Source organism: Manihot esculenta, chromosome 16 (assembly GCF_001659605.2).
Source record: "Manihot esculenta cultivar AM560-2 chromosome 16, M.esculenta_v8, whole genome shotgun sequence".
Classification (NCBI taxonomy): domain Eukaryota; kingdom Viridiplantae; phylum Streptophyta; class Magnoliopsida; order Malpighiales; family Euphorbiaceae; genus Manihot; species Manihot esculenta.
The window spans coordinates 30,656,111-30,673,828 of NC_035176.2; the positions used below are offsets into that span (position 1 = coordinate 30,656,111).

The 17,718-nt window shown below is 34.0% G+C and overlaps 3 protein-coding genes across 4 annotated transcripts; 1 reads left to right on the top strand and 2 right to left on the bottom strand.

Moving 5' to 3' along the window:
* The first annotated feature begins 1,513 nt into the window (after positions 1-1,513).
* On the top strand, positions 1,514-6,009 carry LOC110604291. The gene is made up of 7 exons (XM_021742458.2): positions 1,514-1,778; positions 2,382-2,500; positions 2,705-2,787; positions 3,387-3,508; positions 4,013-4,177; positions 4,377-4,470; positions 5,522-6,009. Exons 1-7 carry the CDS (start codon positions 1,607-1,609, stop codon positions 5,721-5,723), a joined length of 957 nt encoding a protein of 318 aa, XP_021598150.1. The 5' UTR covers positions 1,514-1,606; the 3' UTR covers positions 5,724-6,009.
* A 982-nt stretch (positions 6,010-6,991) lies between these two features.
* Positions 6,992-11,609, bottom strand: LOC110603793 (CRM-domain containing factor CFM3, chloroplastic/mitochondrial). Of its 2 annotated transcripts, none has more exons than XM_021741711.2 (9): positions 10,397-11,609; positions 9,716-10,193; positions 9,512-9,642; positions 8,651-8,998; positions 8,407-8,563; positions 8,037-8,329; positions 7,880-7,939; positions 7,685-7,777; positions 6,992-7,409 (listed from the first exon to the last, which is right to left on the bottom strand). In XM_021741711.2, exons 1-9 carry the CDS (start codon positions 11,486-11,488, stop codon positions 7,338-7,340), a joined length of 2,724 nt encoding a protein of 907 aa, XP_021597403.1. In that variant the 5' UTR covers positions 11,489-11,609; the 3' UTR covers positions 6,992-7,337. The 2 variants fall into 2 exon arrangements, with proteins under 2 accessions (XP_021597403.1, XP_021597402.1); XM_021741710.2 differs by having other exon boundaries at positions 6,992-7,412; positions 10,397-11,608.
* A 3,393-nt stretch (positions 11,610-15,002) lies between these two features.
* LOC110604114 (cytokinin dehydrogenase 3) lies at positions 15,003-17,718 on the bottom strand. Its single transcript, XM_021742214.2, has 5 exons — positions 16,974-17,718; positions 16,662-16,789; positions 16,179-16,454; positions 15,560-15,828; positions 15,003-15,477 (listed from the first exon to the last, which is right to left on the bottom strand). Exons 1-5 carry the CDS (start codon positions 17,599-17,601, stop codon positions 15,189-15,191), a joined length of 1,590 nt encoding a protein of 529 aa, XP_021597906.1. The 5' UTR covers positions 17,602-17,718; the 3' UTR covers positions 15,003-15,188.

A 17,718-nucleotide genomic window follows, 5' to 3' on the forward strand; every position in this document is an offset into this window, starting at 1 on the left:
TAAATGATAGTCAAGAGGGGACTGGGATTAGTGGTTTTGACAAACATCATTATGTAATGAATTATGGGAAAAAGCATAATTGTGACAGTCAAAATGTTAAGCCAGTGGATGCTAAATATCGAGTGAAAGATCGGGAAGAAGAAGAAGAAGAAAGAGATCGGAAAAGAGAAGAAGAAGAAGAAGAAGAAAAAGAAGAAGAAGGAGGAGGAGGAGGAGGAGATCAGAAAAGAGAAGAAGAAGAAGAAGAAGAAGAAGAAGAAGAAGAAGGAGATCGGGAAGGAGAAGAAGAAGAAGAAGAAGAAGAGGAGGAAGAGGAAGGAGAGAGAATGAGTATTTTAGTTTTTTTAACTAAAATTAACCTGATTTAACTGAAAATCTAACTGAATGGACTAATGTTATAGTTTTTAAAAATCATAGTGACTAAATTGAAGGTTTTTTAAAATAAAGAGGCGAAAAGTTGCATTTCACTAAATCAGAATGACTAAATTACAGTTTACTCTAAAATTTATATAAATTTAATTATTATTTAGATTATTGATTTTAAAAAAATAATTATAAAATTAAAATAAAATAAGAGAATATAATTAAACAATTAAATAAAACATAATTCATAAACGATTAATATTAAATATTAAGATATTTCAATTTTATTCTATTAATTTATTTAGTTAACCATTCAATTTTAATTACCATAACTAAAATTGATTGTTTTTTTAAAACTCTATAAATTAAATATTTATTTTTAATTCAGTTAATATTTATGTGATATTTAATTTTCTATTTAATATTTCTCTACATTAATTTTATAATAAAATTATTGCACTCAAAACCATTAATTAATATAGATGACTTAGATTTATGAGTTTGGAGTACTAAATTGGGAGTTAATTTAATAAAAAAAGTCAATAACTCTTTCCAATCAAATTTATTATCAATGGGAAAGAGTTCCAATTTCAAATGTATTTAATTTAATTTGTTGATGATATGATGTATGTCACATTTTAGTCACTAACTAAGAAAATATCTTTTGGAAAAAAAAATAAAAAAGGAAAAAAATTAAAATACTTATAAAACAGGGAAAGTAGAAAAAAAAGAAGAAGACAAGATAATTGTTTTTTTTTTTATTTAGAATGTTTTTTAAATTTAATCAGGTGAATTATATATGAAAAAATCTCATGTGTACATGAGAATGAATTTTTTAATTATTTTCCACTGAATTTTCATTATTATATTTATTTATTTTTTCCAAATCAGCAAATGCAGTGGGCTCAACTGGTTCAGTGGAGTGTTGAACAGGCATGTGACTAACTTGGTTTGAATTGAACGACTCTAAATTTTTGTAAAAAAGTGGTGGTGCAACTGCAATATATGCATTAAGTATATGAATTATCAAAAAATATACATGCTAAAATCTTTAATTATTAATATAATATAATATTTATAATTTTTTTTCAAAGAAAAACATTAGTAACAACAATGGATATGGGGCGGAGCAGCAGTCGAGCTAGCGAGGCAGGCAGAGGAGGCAGCGGCAGCAGCAGCAAAGCCAAACACAGTGCAACATTTTACTATTTAATAATTAACGACCAAAAAAACAGGAAAGAAAATGGAATCTATTTTTTCAAAATTTCATTCAGTGGTCATAAATTCATTAATTTCCCAAAAGGTCCCATCACCCATATTTCCTGGTCGCCAGTTACGCGTCATCTCGCCCTTCTCTCCGAGTCGGACCTCCATCTCCTTAACACTGAGGATGGCTCACTCCACCCAAAATCCAGGTATCCCAATTCGTTATTCTATGTATTTGATTGATTTCTATAAGAATGCTTCCTCTTCTGTTCCTATTTTTGCTGTTTCGCATCTGATTCATAGCTAACCCTTCGGAAGAAGTGATAATTTGGAGGATTTGGTGTATGCTAAAGTAAGCAAGGATAGTTGCTAGTTCCCTTTGTTTGCATTGAGGAAATGGAGAGAAGAGAAAATAAAAGAAATTTGATTTTGATCAATTCTCTTGTTTGGAAATTAAATAGAAAAGAGCAAGCAGTAAAAATTTACATTTCGTAATCTTTTTTCTACCCAATTAAACATCCAAACCAAAGGTTTGTTTTTAATCTACGAAGTGTCTGAGTTGCTGGTGCTTTTGAATGGAGTGTTAATTGTAATAATGGATAAGCGAATTTTTTTGAGAAGGTTTCGTATTTCGTTTTTTTCCCCTTTCATTGATAACTGGCGCATGGATAACTAGATAATTTGTGGGATTTGAGATTGGAGTCTATTATTTATGGTTAATTGAGTTTATGATGTTGAATTAGTTCTGATGATTCTTCAAACTCCAAGTTTGTTCATTGTTGAGTGTTGATGTGTCTGTTGCTTCCTTTTAGTTCCTCAGCAGCAGAAAGTCATTTTACCAAACAAACATGGCGAAAAACTTGTGGGCTTATTACATGATACTGGATCTAAGGAGATTGTTGTCTTATGCCATGGTTTTCGCTCCACTAAGGTTGGCTACTCTTGTATATTTGAAGTCTTCTCTCTTTGCTGCATGTGCGGTGTGCACCCACGTGCATGTTATCAATTTTGCACTGTAATTCATGTCTATGTTGTGGATAGGCAGACGTTCTATGGACAACTGATTTAAACATCAAAAGAAGTTCATAACAGAAGTAAATAACACACTTGGCTTGCTTTTGTATTCTATCTCCAGGAAAATGAAACCATGGTGAACCTTGCTGTTGCATTAGAAAATGAAGGAATCAGTGCTTTCCGTTTTGACTTTGCTGGAAATGGGTAGGCTGTTTACTGGTATATGTTGTATTATTCGATGTGCATATGACTTGTATAATATATTCATAGCCTTTGCCTATCCTTTCCATGGTTTCCACAAGAATTCCCTCTAGTATGTAGCTTAATAAAAATAGGTCCCATTCACATTACACCATTGCCTATTTAGTAATTTCATCTTAACCATATGTCATTACTGATTTGCTAAGATATTTAGAGATAAATCTGGTTCAAAATAAGATGGAGAATTTTCATGTAGTATGTACTTTTTTCCTACTCTTATCTTTATGCCATGCGTTTCAGTATAACAAGCACAGGTACATTCCAATTATGTTTAAAAATATTTGCATGTTTAGTATTATTTAGGATATTCATTTTTTTTTCTGTGTTGAATATAGATTAGTCACTTGGACTACTTTAATTTAGGTTTTAATTGTTTTGTTTAGTGATTCTGTGAAAGTTTTGATTGATGGTTATAGACACATATAGTACACACTTTTAGATTCCAGTTGTAGCAAGAAAAGATTATTGATGTTAATCTTTTGAGTTCTTACCTAGTTCATATGGTCATTTATTGAATTTCTAAGTAACACTTTCTTTTCCAGAGAAAGTGAAGGTTCTTTTGCATATGGTAATTATTGGAGAGAGGCTGATGATTTACGTGCTGTAGTTGAACACTTCTCTGGAGCAAACCGTGTTGTAAGTGTGATTCTTGGGCATAGTAAAGGTGTGTATGACCATTCTAGACACACAACACATAGCATGTCCAGTAAATAGGAAGCCTAAAGAATTTATACAACAAAATTTGAGGTGTAATCCTGTTAGTTTTATTATTGTGGAACAGATGCCTAACTATATGCTAATTTCAGATTGATGTTTTTGGTTTTGCAGAACTTTTTAATGTAGGATTTAATTTTTATTTTCAGATAGAATCAAATGGGTGGGAAAATCAAAAGTGCTAGTTGTTAGTGAGGTGGATGGGATTAGGACTATAGCTTTGTCAGTAATGTAGATTAATTTTACCCTTCATTTTTCATTGCCCATTGCTAGTTCTCATGCTTTTTCTTTCCTGTAGAAATGATGACAACATAATTTAATTGTGCTGCTTCTAGCTTAGGCTTGTTTTTCAATTCTTTCATGCATGTCCACTTTGCAATGCCTTCTATGATAGTTTTGCTTTGTATGATATTTGTATCCCTCTTGAAAGTTATTGCTGAAACTGTAACCACAGGAGGGGATGTGGTGCTCCTATATGCTTCAAAATATTGCAATATCCCTGCCGTAGTCAATGTTTCTGGTCGTTATGATTTGAATAAAGGCATTGAGGAACGGTTTGGGAAAGACTTTATGGAAAAGATCAAGCAAGAAGGGTTCATTGATGTTAAGAACAAAACAGGTGATTCATTTTTCTTGTCCAAATGTATGTGAATTCAGAATAAGGGGTGGGCAGTGGGATACAGGGTTACAAATTAGGAAAGAAGAAAACTATGCAAATTCATCAGTTCTGTATGTATGGCTCAGTCAGATAAATAAACTCTGTTTCTCAGATAGATGACAAGGCTTACGGATACTTGTTTGACATTTTTCTATTGTAGGAAGTCTTGATTATCGTGTGACTCTGGAAAGTTTGATGGATCGCCTGAATACAGATATGCATAAAGCATGCACTCTGATTGATAAAGACTGCAGGTGAGCGGTAAACCTAAGATCCATCTAATCTGTCCATCCTTGCGTTTTTGCTTAGTCAAGTTGGCCACATATTATAAATTGTTACTTCATAGTGAAGAGCGATCTAATTTGGTATTGTATGTCATTGTTCATGATTTACAAGTTATACTTTGCATGTACAATTGTCAAATTGAGATTTCAATCAAGAATCAAAATCTTCATTTGTGAACGAAGAATCGCATCGAGTCATAAGATTTTTATATATTAATTCACCTGTTTCACTTTGGATTCTTTCAATTCTTTTTTTTTCAGTTTCTTTCAATTTAGTCACAATTCAAGTACATGAATTTATCATATCGATTTGAATCGCTAGAATATGGAATCGAATTGAGAATCACAAGATTCAAATCAAGAACCATAACATTCTAGTACATTTAAGATTCAACAGATAGATTCAAATCAATATGTTGGGAAATTGATTTGAATTGTAAGATTCTAAGATCAGTGTTTGCATGGCTAATGAGAAAGAGCTCAATGTCTTAATTATCTGCTGAATGCTTGAATAAAGTGTTTTTCCTTTGGAACTAGATGGAAATGGACAAGTCACAGTCAAATTGCTACTGAGTTCAGGGTTTCAATAAAGATAAGAAATATGGGTAGGGCTGGTGGATCCTGTGACAATCAAGGAAGTATGGATGAGGTGCCTGTGTGTCATACCTAACACCCAAATCTGGAAAACAATAAAGTGGATGGATAAAGTTTTGCCACAAAAAATTAAATGGTGTTAGACTTTCCAGAGCAGGAGTAGTTATAATTAGCTTTACTATGGAAAATTCCTTAGCACATTTTTGCCTGAATCAATTCACTTCGTTGGTGCACCTTTAATCTTTTTCTTTGATAGTTGTATCAATTTCTTATATAAGATGTGACATTGGAGAATGCTTTAATATATCTGGTTGATTCTTGTTGATATATTTTAACTTGCTTGTTCATTATTAACCGTGCAAAATTCATTCCCTACTAATGCATGTCTTGCCTGTTCCCTTGATCAAAACAAATACTCCATATACAGGGTCTTCACTGTCCATGGATCTGCTGATGAAATCATTCCTGTGGAAGATGCATTAGAGTTTGCCAAGATCATACCTAATCACAAGTTACAGATCATAGAAGGAGCTAATCATTCATACACTTCACACCAAGCTGAGTTAGTCTCTGCTGTTTTGAACTTCATAAAGGAAACCTTACAGCAGGACAAGGGTACCCCTAGCTAAGCGCCTATGTTTGTGTCAAGATAAAAGCAAGCCGTACAGCCAATGGCTTTATGATGTAGGAGTTCATGGTGGAAACCTCCATATGATTTATTGAGAGATGTTTTAACAACGTATTTATTATATTGCAACATAACCTTCACCGAGAAGGGTGGACTGGTAACTTGATATGGGCACAATGTCTGCCAAAGATCAATTCGATTGTCATGATTCATGAAAAGTTCAATCTATCCAAGGTCTACATGTTTTTAGAGCTGCGTTGGAATGAGAACTAATTCTTTTTTGTCAATTCTTTCTAACTTTTCTTTCTACTTTACTTTATATTTAGTCAAAACTTTTTAATAAATTAAAAAATCTGAATTTTTAAATTTATTGTAATTGTAGTAATTTTTTAAATTAATTTTAATTAGATTTAAATAAATTTACATGTCTGTCATTGTAATTTGATTAAATTGAATTAATTTTTAATTAAGATCTTAAATCTCTTAATTATGTAAAATTATCAATTAAAAATCTTATTTAAGTAAGAGAGAATTAAGTATTTTAATTATATAATTTATGTATTTGATATAATTAAGGATTTAGAATTTTAATTAAGATTTTCTTTCCATTAATCAAATTATTTATATGCTAAAAACAGCGATAATTAAAATTAATTTAAAAATTATTATAATTATAATAAATTTAAAATTAAGATTTTTTAATTTAAAATTAAAAATTTTAACAATAAAATATAAGAATTCGTAAAATTGTAATTTTTTTAGCGCATACACCCAAATATTTTAGAGCTTTGAAATATATATATATATTCTTTTAAATTTAATATTCTTATTTGAATCGGAATGGTTATCTGGTAAGGATTAAGCTGTCCTAGCTTATCGGCTCCTCAGGGTTCAAAAACCTTGGAAACGGTGACTGCAACCCAATTGCATTTCTCTATTTTCCTCCAAGTTTCTCTCCGTTTTTCTTGTTTCTCATTATGCTCTTAATTGGACTGGATTTTATTATTATTATTATTATTATTATTATTATTATTATTATTATTTATTACTATTTTGGAACTTTGAATGGGAATTATCAAGACATAATTTCTGTAAATATATTAAATATATATATACACTATCAATGGGCTATTTCCCAGATGATTCTCTATCTACATCTCCTTCCTTGCTTGGAGGAGCAAAGTAAGCCCCCCGGCATTGGCACTAGCTTAAGGCATGTACACGCTTTTGGAACCTGAAGAGGGATCCAGATGCTGGGCCTGGTACAAGTAAGCCAAAAAATAATAATAGTTAAAAGAAAATTGCAAGATCATTTGCACATATTACGCTTATACAAGAATTCACGACTCAAGTAATGCTGGTGGAAGTCGCCCTTCCCTTAAATAACAGAGTAGAAGCTGACGGTTACTTGTTCTAACATCCCCACCGCATTTGGATTACAAAAATGTTTCCATAATCTCTAGTAGACAACAAATGATGTTAGGTAAGTCCCCAGAGCATGACATGAAATGTTGAGTCATCTATCATCTTGACCATTGTTTGGCAAGTTCCATTATTCATCTTTCCCAACAGCTAATATGCACATCATCTTAATCCGAATCAGCTGGCCTTTTTTCTAGCATGCTTGTGTTTGATCATATGTATCTTCATGGCTACTGTCATATACTTCAAGATACGCCTCTTCCTTCTTCTGGATCACATAATAACAATTAAACTCTAATTTGCAATAACCAAAAGATTCTTTTTTTTTTCCCTTTCGTAAGGATTCGACCCTAGTATATGGAAAAATCCAAGGTCCAGAAATAGAAATTTAGGATATACAACGCATCACATGATGCAAATCACATTACAACTGTTAAAGTTTACAATTTTACATGCACAAATGACTGAAAGCAGAAGGCACGGCATGCAAATGGTAATAAGCAAGTTGAAAAAGTCCAAACAATTTTGGACAATTATTACCTCTTCAACACCACTTTCAGAAACAGAAGTGTCCCCCGTCATTGAGCCCAAGGTTTTTTCTACATCAATCTTTTTGCCATATTTCATTTCTTCCTGAAATTAATAAGAAAATATCAAAATGCCTATATAATTTAACTAAGCTGTCACCTGAAAATCAGTGCATAATCAATTTTATGAGAAAAACCAATGTCATACTAGTTCAAACTTCAGTAATTGAATCCTCTCCTCTAGGTCTGAGATATGATGCTTCAGCGCCTGCAAATAAATAGATTAGATGAAACCATAGACAATGTATCATCTTATTTTGCATAGAAATACATAGAAGACAAACAGCAGTCTATTCTACTGTTACCTCTCGTCTCTGAAGTTCAATTGACCTGGCTAATGCCTGTCTTTTTGTCAATAAATTTGTGGGCCTCATTATATTAGGACGTAGATAATTTTTTCCACGATAAATAATGATAGCATAGCCTTTGGTTGTTCTATCTACAGATACTAATATGCCACCACTCTCAGCCTCCAAGGAAATTGCAAAATGCTTGACCTGTGCAAAGCTTTTTCCTTTCACAATTACCTTTACCACTTCACGATATTTCCAATGTAAGTGCATATTTTCTACAGTACCATCATAGACTCCTCTCCTTCCTGGAATAGAAATCATAAGCATATTTGACTATTTCCCTTACAACTACCAATTCCAGATTCAAAGTGGCTTTTCTTACCTAGAAGGAGGTAAGGTTTCATACTCAAACCAATCTTGCGAAACAAGAACCTTTCCTCATCATTTATGGTTTCCAAATCAGTTGGAGAATCTGCTGGTTCCAGATGTCCTTGTACTTTTGCTAAAGCTGTATCAGCCTTTTTGAGTTTCCCTTTTGCCTAAGAAGATTTGAAGTTATGCCTGAAATCATAAAATGCTGTACTAGAATACTTGCATTAAATTTATATAGTGTATTTGTAACTTACAAGGGCCAGTTTATTCTGAAGATGTTTGACTAATGAAGCAAGTCTAGCTAAAGATGCATCTCTAAGCATTTCCTCTACACCTTCCCTGCCCAGTTGATTCTTCCAGTGCAAGGTTGCTGCCCTGGTTTCAGCAAGAGTTCCAGCAACCATGCCTTCAGTATTTTTAGCATTAGATTCAATAAAAGGCAAGGTCATCTGGCGGGCTTGCTCTTCCTCATCTTGTTTAAGAAAAGTTAATTTCCGCCTTTCTTTCAGTGTCTCCATGATAGCAGGTGGCAAGAAGTCATTTCCCCTATAAAATACAATGTACTCCTTGTTTCTAGATAGTAGTACTCCTCCTGTCAATTTCTGCATGCAAGGGATAAACTGTTATTATCAAGGGAAAACTTAATGAATAACAAGAAGTTTTATGATCAGGCAGCTAGAAGTTTTGTGCACAGTTAATACAAGGCACTGGCCTGATTGTCTCAATGTGCAAGGATGTAACTAACTCAAATTGGAATCTCGTGAGTGGAAACCTCCATGAGGAATTTAAGAAAATATGAAGCCCACAGCTCTATGTACCGACAGTTTTCAAAGGAAAACGAAAAACAGGAGTCATAGCAAGTAAAAGAGATCCAGTGCACATCACTGATTTTTCACATGCCATGTAGGAAAACAAATAAAAAAAATAACATAAATTTGCTCAACATTCTGTTAAAATCCTCTTTCCAATTTGCAAGTATGATAGACAACTCAAGTGAGCTACCAAACTAGTTGAAATAGACTACACAGATCTGTTTCCTCCATTCATTCTCAGACAAGGTAAAACCCAAAAATACACTCTGCAATTACTTACCACTACTGTTTGTTGTGTCTCACCTTGAGTTCTTCTGCCATTCTTTCATTTCGTGTATTCAGCACACCTCGTTTTATGGCTATCTTTGCAATAGCACTTCTTTCCCATAGCTTCACCATAGCTTTTGCCAGACCTTGCAATTCTCTGTTCCTTCCTAAAAGAGGAAAAAGGTAGGAAAAGAAACTTTATTTGCAATTACAAAAGCAATTAGGTTAATGATAACATACCTAGGGCAAAATGAGGAGGCACAGTTCTTGCAAGCCTACGGAAAACTGTCATCTCCTTGTTCGTCAAACTATGTCTTACCCCATAAGGAAGAAGTCTAAATGGAGGTTTATATTCAGGATCCACAGCAGGAAGCAAATCTGCATCCACAGGCAATGGCTCACGGCCGCACCAATCTTTAAACCTTGGACCGAGCTCATCCAACAACTGATCTAGTTCACCAAAATCCATAAGTTCCTCTTTAGATAGATGCTTCAAATACTTTGCATACTCAGGCATAACTGATTCCCTGGTTCCAATGAAGTCCTTCACTCCACTACTTGCAGCGTTACTTGTCACTTCTTCTGAAAGGGATAAAATACCCTTCTTTGCCTCATTTTTTTTGGAATATGATTGTACACATTGAAAGTTGTAGGACATTCGTCTGTACAACACCACCGAGCTACCTGATCTCCATATAACCAGACCTCCAGTTCTAGCCTGACAGAAGGAAAATATGAAAATGGTAAAAGATGCTAAAGACTACTGCAATTACCAATATAACATTGCGTGAATGATCAGGCATGCACAATATTGAAAAGAGTCATCGAAAACAAACTTCATTCCCAATTAGAAAACATTTACATGTATACAACAGCCATTAGAAATTTTTTGAACTTAAGAATGCATAAACACTGAGTTACCTCCAAAATCTCATGTGTCCTTTTCATGTTACATGAAAGAGGCCCTTCAAACTTCAGCTTCACCACCTCATCCAGCTTCCACTTCGCATGAACTGCATCCACCAAATCCTGGGTAATGCCTGCAGCCCCAACTTTAATCCTCTCAAACATCCTCAAGGAAATATTCCTCAGCCTCTTCAACTCATGTTCAGGCAAAATTCTCTCTGCCAAATCAGTGTTGCTTCTCTTCCCCCTCCAATCTCCTTCGGAAGACTCCACTTCACTCTTTCTCTCCCACGGCAATTCGATTGGACTGCTATTATGATCACGAGAAACCTGATTATTTCCCTTGTACCCATCGCCCATAGGTTTCTCATTTTGAGAAATAGCATCGTTTGACTCCTTAGCTCTTGCAATTCCCTTCTCGCTTAGTAACTCAACAGAAATAGGACCAAGTTCAACCTTTTCTTCTGTACATTTGTCATTATAATTTACTTCTTTTTCAAAACTTTCTGTGTCATCAACATCTAACAAATCATCATCTTCCTTGCATATTTCGTTGTAAGTAGCTTCCTTCTTCATACTTTCTCCTTTATCAACAACATTATGTACAGCAGTTTCTTCGCGATGGCTGGCAATCCCATTAACATTTTCATCATTTTTATGGTGAGAATAGAAGTTGGTCCTTTGGGATGTTGATCCATGAATCCAAGGAGCTGTAATGAAACGACTGGGTAGAGTAAAACTCACTGAATCATCATTCACTGATGTGCTAGCATCGGTTTCTGCTTCACCGAAAACCGTTCCAGATGTTTGTTGCACTTCTATTTCTTCCTCTTCGTCGTCTTCTTCTTGTGATTGCTGTTGTTTTTGTTCTTCCCATGGAAATTTCTCTCTTTTTGAAGGGACTCTGACAGACCATTTATCCCGAATTTGTTCAAAGAAGCTAGGCCTTGGCTTTCTCTTGGTCGTAGCGGCATAAACTTGAATTGAACGACGAGAATAACAATAAGTTCGAAATTTGAAAGCTCCAAGTGGAGAACAATTATGAGTTCGAAGGAGAAACGGAGACAGGGATGAATCAGAAGGTGGAAGCGAGAGAGCCATATCCATGGCTACCACTAACAATACTCGAAGCTTTTGGCTGATAATAAAGCACTAAAAATGCAATGACAGTTGAGAAGTGTCCATGAAGCCCAAATGTTTGAGAAAAGTTCAGACCATGGTTACAGAAAATTGAAGAATAGACCTTTGGAGTTTGGATGAGCCTACCCACTAGCCTGGCCCATAACCAATTCGCTTATGAATTTTATGCCTTGGACCGAAGGTTGTGGCTAGAGCTGAGTGCTAGAAATCAAATTTCAAAAGAAATAAAGGTGTAGGCATAGCTTAAGTAACTAACAGCTTCTCTATATTTAAAAAATTTCAAAAGAAATTAGATTGTTGAGAGTAACAATATATTGAAAGAATTACAATTACTTCACGTGGGTTAATGACACTAACTGCTTCTCTATTTTTAAAATTATATTAAACCGTTTGTTAATCTGAGTATTCATTTGAAAACCATAAAAATTAAATATTTATTATTTTAAAATTACATGAATTAAATAATTATTTTTTTAATTACAAAAATTAAATAATTATATTTTGAAAAGTAAATATTAATTAAAAATAAGAAATTTTAGTCATTTTACCCTTTACTAATCACTTACATAAATAAAAATAGTAAATAATTAACAATTTAAAATGAAATGAAGTAAATAATTAATAATTATAAAAAATAGGGACTATTTTAATATATTTTAAAAAATAAAGGATTCAAATAATTAAAAAATTATTGGATGCTCCAGACATATCATCTCAGCATTTAATTACACTAAATTAATAATATCATAATACATCAATAAAAATTTAAAATAATTACACACTAAACCACGTCACTATTAAAAATTTTCAGAAGTTAAAAATAAAATAAAACTTATTAAAATTTTATTTTAAAACGATTTGTTATGATATGATTGGTAAGAATGTATCACTTCACTATGTTGATATGGTATTTCAGGTCTACCTAATAATTTATTCAAATAATTAGTTTTGCCTCCATAGAAATTAAATAGATAGTTTCCCAATATATTAGCAAAATTTTTAGATTCCTATAAGAACTTTAATCGAAAATGTGAAATCATGTTTGAGATCTAACAATAGGTCTAGGTTCATGATATATTTTAGTAAATTTGATTTTTATTTTTTTATATTTTTTATTTCATTTCTCTTTATTTTTCAATGACATGTAACTATGGTTCTGTATTTGTACCCTCCTATTATAGTCATGCTGGTATTACGTATGGACACACAATTTTTTTTTTCATCAGGCGGCCATTTAATTTTACTCGTGCCATCTGGATACAATCTCGAACATTACGAGATCTGCTTTACCGTGAGATGAATGAATATTTGGGGTTGGAATCCTAAGAGTGGATTGACGCCTAGCCCAATTTGTCTCAACAAGCATTAATCTCATAGGAGGTTTAAAGCCGCGCATTGGGCCTTTCTGAAGCTTAGGCCCAATCCTTCTAATTTGGACTTCATTAGAGCTCGGGCGTTTGGAGCCGGCCATCATCAAGTACCCCAATACTCGCTCATTAATTATTCTATGATTTATGAGATGATAAATTTTAAGATCTCAATTGTTATCAGGCGGCTCTAGGAAAGTTCTATCAAATGGTCTTTTCTTTGTCTTTTTCCATTTAAAATTTATGCTTTTACTTTTGCTCGTCGCTTTATTTTTTGCGCTACTCCTGCTATCTTACTCTTTTTCTTTCCTGTAATCTCTGATTTTTAAATCCGAAATACATCTTGCTCCTCTCATGGCTTCTATTAGGATTTTTGAGGTAGTCGGTACGGTTTCGTCTATTACCTTTTCTTCTTTCTTTCATTTTTTCTCCTGGGCCCTTGCTGATACCTCGATCTTTAAGATGAGGGTTCCCCTGCCTAATGAGCGTATTGTTCTCCCTAATCCACCGCTAGCGAGCCTGATAGACGCTCAGTAGGAGCGTAATTTGGCCTTTTTTATCAAACAACACGAATTTCGCCTCACCTTCCCTTTTACTCCCTTCTTCATCGAGGTTTTTCGTCATTTTAGGGTGACTTCTTAAATGTTGTCTCCTAACTCTATTTTGTTCATGTATTGCTTCGAGTGTATCTGCCTGTGTTGGGATTTTGCTATGGGTAGTTTGCTCAACGGGATAATGAGCCCTCTTTGCTATAACATCTAGCTTAGCCAGTAGGCAATTATTTATAATTGGAAGGCCATACTTTGTTATTCTTAGTCGGACAAGGAAGTTATGGGCATGGTCCAGTTGAGATTGGTGAAGGGTTAAGCAACATAGGTAGCTGATTTATTGGAGCTTTTGGGCTAGAAAATGAAAACTACAGACCTTCTTGAGTCGAGTTCAGGTCGTTTGGGATAATTTCTGTATGGTTTTTGCCGTGATTGACCATGTGGATCTCAGTGAGTGAATGGAAATGAGAACTCCGATAATGAAAAGATCTTTTTCGTTCCCATAAAAAACGCCAATTGATGTCTAAAGTAAGTCCAAGAATGGGTCTAGATTCAAGGTATATTTTGGTAAGCTTGATTTTCGTTTTTCTTTTGTGTCCCTTTATTTCCTTTCTCTTTTGTCTTTTAGTGACATGTAACTGTCGTCCTATACCCATAATCTTCTGCAACAGTTGCGATGGCAATACGTATGGTGTCCTTTCCTCTCTTTCATCAAGCAGCCATTTAATTCTATTTGTACTATCTGGACAACGATTCCGGGCATCACAAAGTTTGTTTTATCGCGAGAGAAACAAATATTTGGGGCTGGGATCCTAAGAGTGAATTCATGCCCAACTCGGTTTGCCTAGACAAGCCTTGATCCCATAGGAGGTTTAGAGCCGCACATTGGACCCTCCTAGAGTTTAGACCCAATCCTTCTAGTTTAAGTTTCATCGATCAAGCAACCATTTAATTCTACTTGTGCCACTTGGACAACGATTTCGGGCATCACGAGATCTGTTTTACCGCAAAGGAAACAAATATTTGGGGATGGGATTCTAAGAGTGAATTCACGCCCAGCCCGGTTTGCCTAGACAAGCCTTGATCTCATGGGAGGTTTAGAGCCGCACGTTAAACTCTCCTACAGTTTAGACCCAGTCCTTTTAGTTTAAGTTTCATCGGGATTCGAGTATTTGGAGTTCCGCCTTCATCATCAAAGATAATTGAATTTATATATAGAAAATTTTATCTATAACCCGTAGTATAAAATAAGAATATAACCTACATAGTTCATTGATATCTTTATATATATATATATATATATATATATATATATGTAACCAACTAGACATGGAGATATCTTATTGTATGTATACACAATTTGCTTTAAGGAAAACCAAAACTGTGAGAAAAATAGCCTTTGGTTGAATGCTAATAAAAAAAAGATTTTGAACAGTTCTAAATATATAAGCAACAATCATTTTCTGTATTAAAGATAAATAAATAATTACTGGTACAAAATCAGCGAAGATAAAGACATCTTCAACAAAAAAAATATATATATATATATATATATATATATGTCTCAATGAACTTCCTCATGATTTGGATATATATTACTATTTACTACCTGTCAACTTCTACCTACAGTAAACGTCTTGTCGTCGTGCTACCCTTTTTCACCATCTTCTTTCCTCACTGTTATATTACCTTAAATGCCTGTAGATTCTACTTGTCTCTCGTTCTTGTACTATGAAGCTAAGCCTTAGAGGGTCAGTTGAAAATTCTCTGGCCTGGTGATAGCATCATTTTTGGATCAAACATAGATTTCCTCTCTCGAAAAATTTTCCATTTTGAGCCAAAATGGTTGATCCATTCTTCTTTAGTTTTGTTATGGGGAAAATATTCTTTAACTTTGATGCCACCTTTTTCACAGAACTTTAACACTTCTTTGTTCTGATCATCATATCTTTGCCAGTCATTCAATCCACTTGAATGCAGAAATCCTACTGTGTAGAATACTTCCTCTTCTGGTATAACTGCAGAAGTTCGATCATCCCATCTGTAATTTTTAATTATTTTACATCATTAATTAAACAACAGATTAATTAATTAAGTTAATTACGAGTATTTAGTAAACTTACTTGTTTCTGTTCATTGGGTAAATAAGGACAGGTCCTGTAGTAATGTTTCGTTTAAGAACAATGTCTTGGAAAACACCTGAATTGAAGTCAGAAATACGAGATTTTGGCAGAAAAAGATTTAGCCATGGATGAGGAACATCCCATAATCCCTGTGACTGAAGCTTCAGCTCTCCATTTCTTACTCTATCCAAAAAATCCATAAACGACACATCTTTCTCCAGCTTAAATCCAGAAATGAAGCTCAACCCTTTGTACATTTGCTCAAGTTCCTGCAAGAAATATAATACATACATAAAATAATATTCAAATTAATCACACTACTATAAAAAAATGGATCTAAAAAGCAGGATATTATTATCTCATATATTTTAATTATTGCCATAAACTCGTTATTGTAATATAAAATAACGGTTTTTTTTAATAAAAAATACGAATAAAATTATAATTTTATTAAATATAAATTAAATTATTATATATATTGAAAATTTTAATTTTTTTATAATAATTTTAAATCGCTTTAAACTGTTATTTTAATAGTATTACGATAATTGTTTATAACCATTGCTACAGAAACTGTAACAATTATATAAACTTTAAAATGTATGAGTGCATTCAATACCTTGGGCACAGAATGTTGGGTTGAATCATCATAATACTTGGCCACTTCTAGACAGTAGATGATGCCATGTTGGGTTACGAGGGACATGATTCTGGGGATATCAGAGGAAGGGAAGAAGGAAGATCTCCAATTATTTGGAGGACCCTGGTTCATAAGAAGTGAACCTTCCACGTAGTCAAGTGCACTGCTTTGTCTTCTTCCATTGATTGCGATTAAACGTTCTTGATCTTTTGTGAAAGCTGAGAAATCGCTGTAAAGCATTCGTACCCACTTAACCTAATAATCAAAAGCAAAAATAGAGCCCTACCCTAGAATCAGCAGATTCTACAAAATGACAAGTAATATGATAAAAAGCACTAATCAGCTAATAAATTAATCATATGTATAGGGTTGTTTATACCTTAATTATATGCCTTATAAAAAATAATGTATATCAACTTTTTAAAAAGTGGATCATGAGATCTCTTACATATGGTGACATACCCTCTTTGGAGCTGGCTCTATAGCTATTCTAGCTCTGGTTATGATTCCAAATTGGCCTAGGCCCCCGAGAACAGCATAAAATAGCTCAGAATTCTTGTGTGGAGAGCAAGTGACAAGCTCTCCTTTTCCTGGTTAGAGGAAAAAAAAAAGGAAAGAAAAGTAAATCTCATGAGTTAACCACATGCATGCAAATTAAATAGTTAAAAAAAAGTTATTCACATGACGTTTAGAAAATCCTGGCTTGCAAAATAAATTTTGCAAAATTAAGTACTACTAGAAAAGATGAAAACAGCTAGCTAGCTAGAGAATTACCAGTGACAACATCCATTTCGTAGACATTGCTGATCTGAGGACCATATCGGAAACTTTGCCCGCTAATTCCAGCATTAGACAGCGTTCCTCCAACTGTGAGATACAAGTAATCAGTCCACGCCACAGGTGCAAGTCCATGCTCCATTGTGGCTTTTAACACATCAATCCATAGCTGTTCGCCTCCTACATCTGCGTAAAAGTACCCCAGTGAAGGATTCTTTGAGACAATCACTCCATTATTCTCTCTATGACTCCTTAGACGCATCATGTCTACTATGACTCCATTAGGAGCCATAGCTTGTCCAAACACAGAATGGCTGCGGCCTCTGGCAGATATAGTAAACGTACCAGAATTATTGTAGGCGAATTTTATTAGACTCACGATGTCTTGTGGGGATGATGGATGAAGAACTGCAGCTGGGTTTTCGTGGACAATGTTACCATAGTCGCTAGAGGCTGATTCAATGGCCAAAGGGTCTGTGCGGATTCTTTCAGAGAAATCAAGAGTGAGGAGATTAGGTGGTGGGAAATTTGTCGAGGGCTTAGATTTTCCTACTGTGGACCTTATACGGGATATAAATAATAATATGAGTATGAAATAAGCTGGCACTGAGTAATTTACAGCCATTATTTTCTTCCTGGCTTTCTGGGTATCCACCAAAAGAAAGAAACAAAAAATTTTACTGTTATAGCTCTCTTGATGGAGAAAGAAACAAGAGCAAAGATTGGCAAAGCGAGGAGGGGG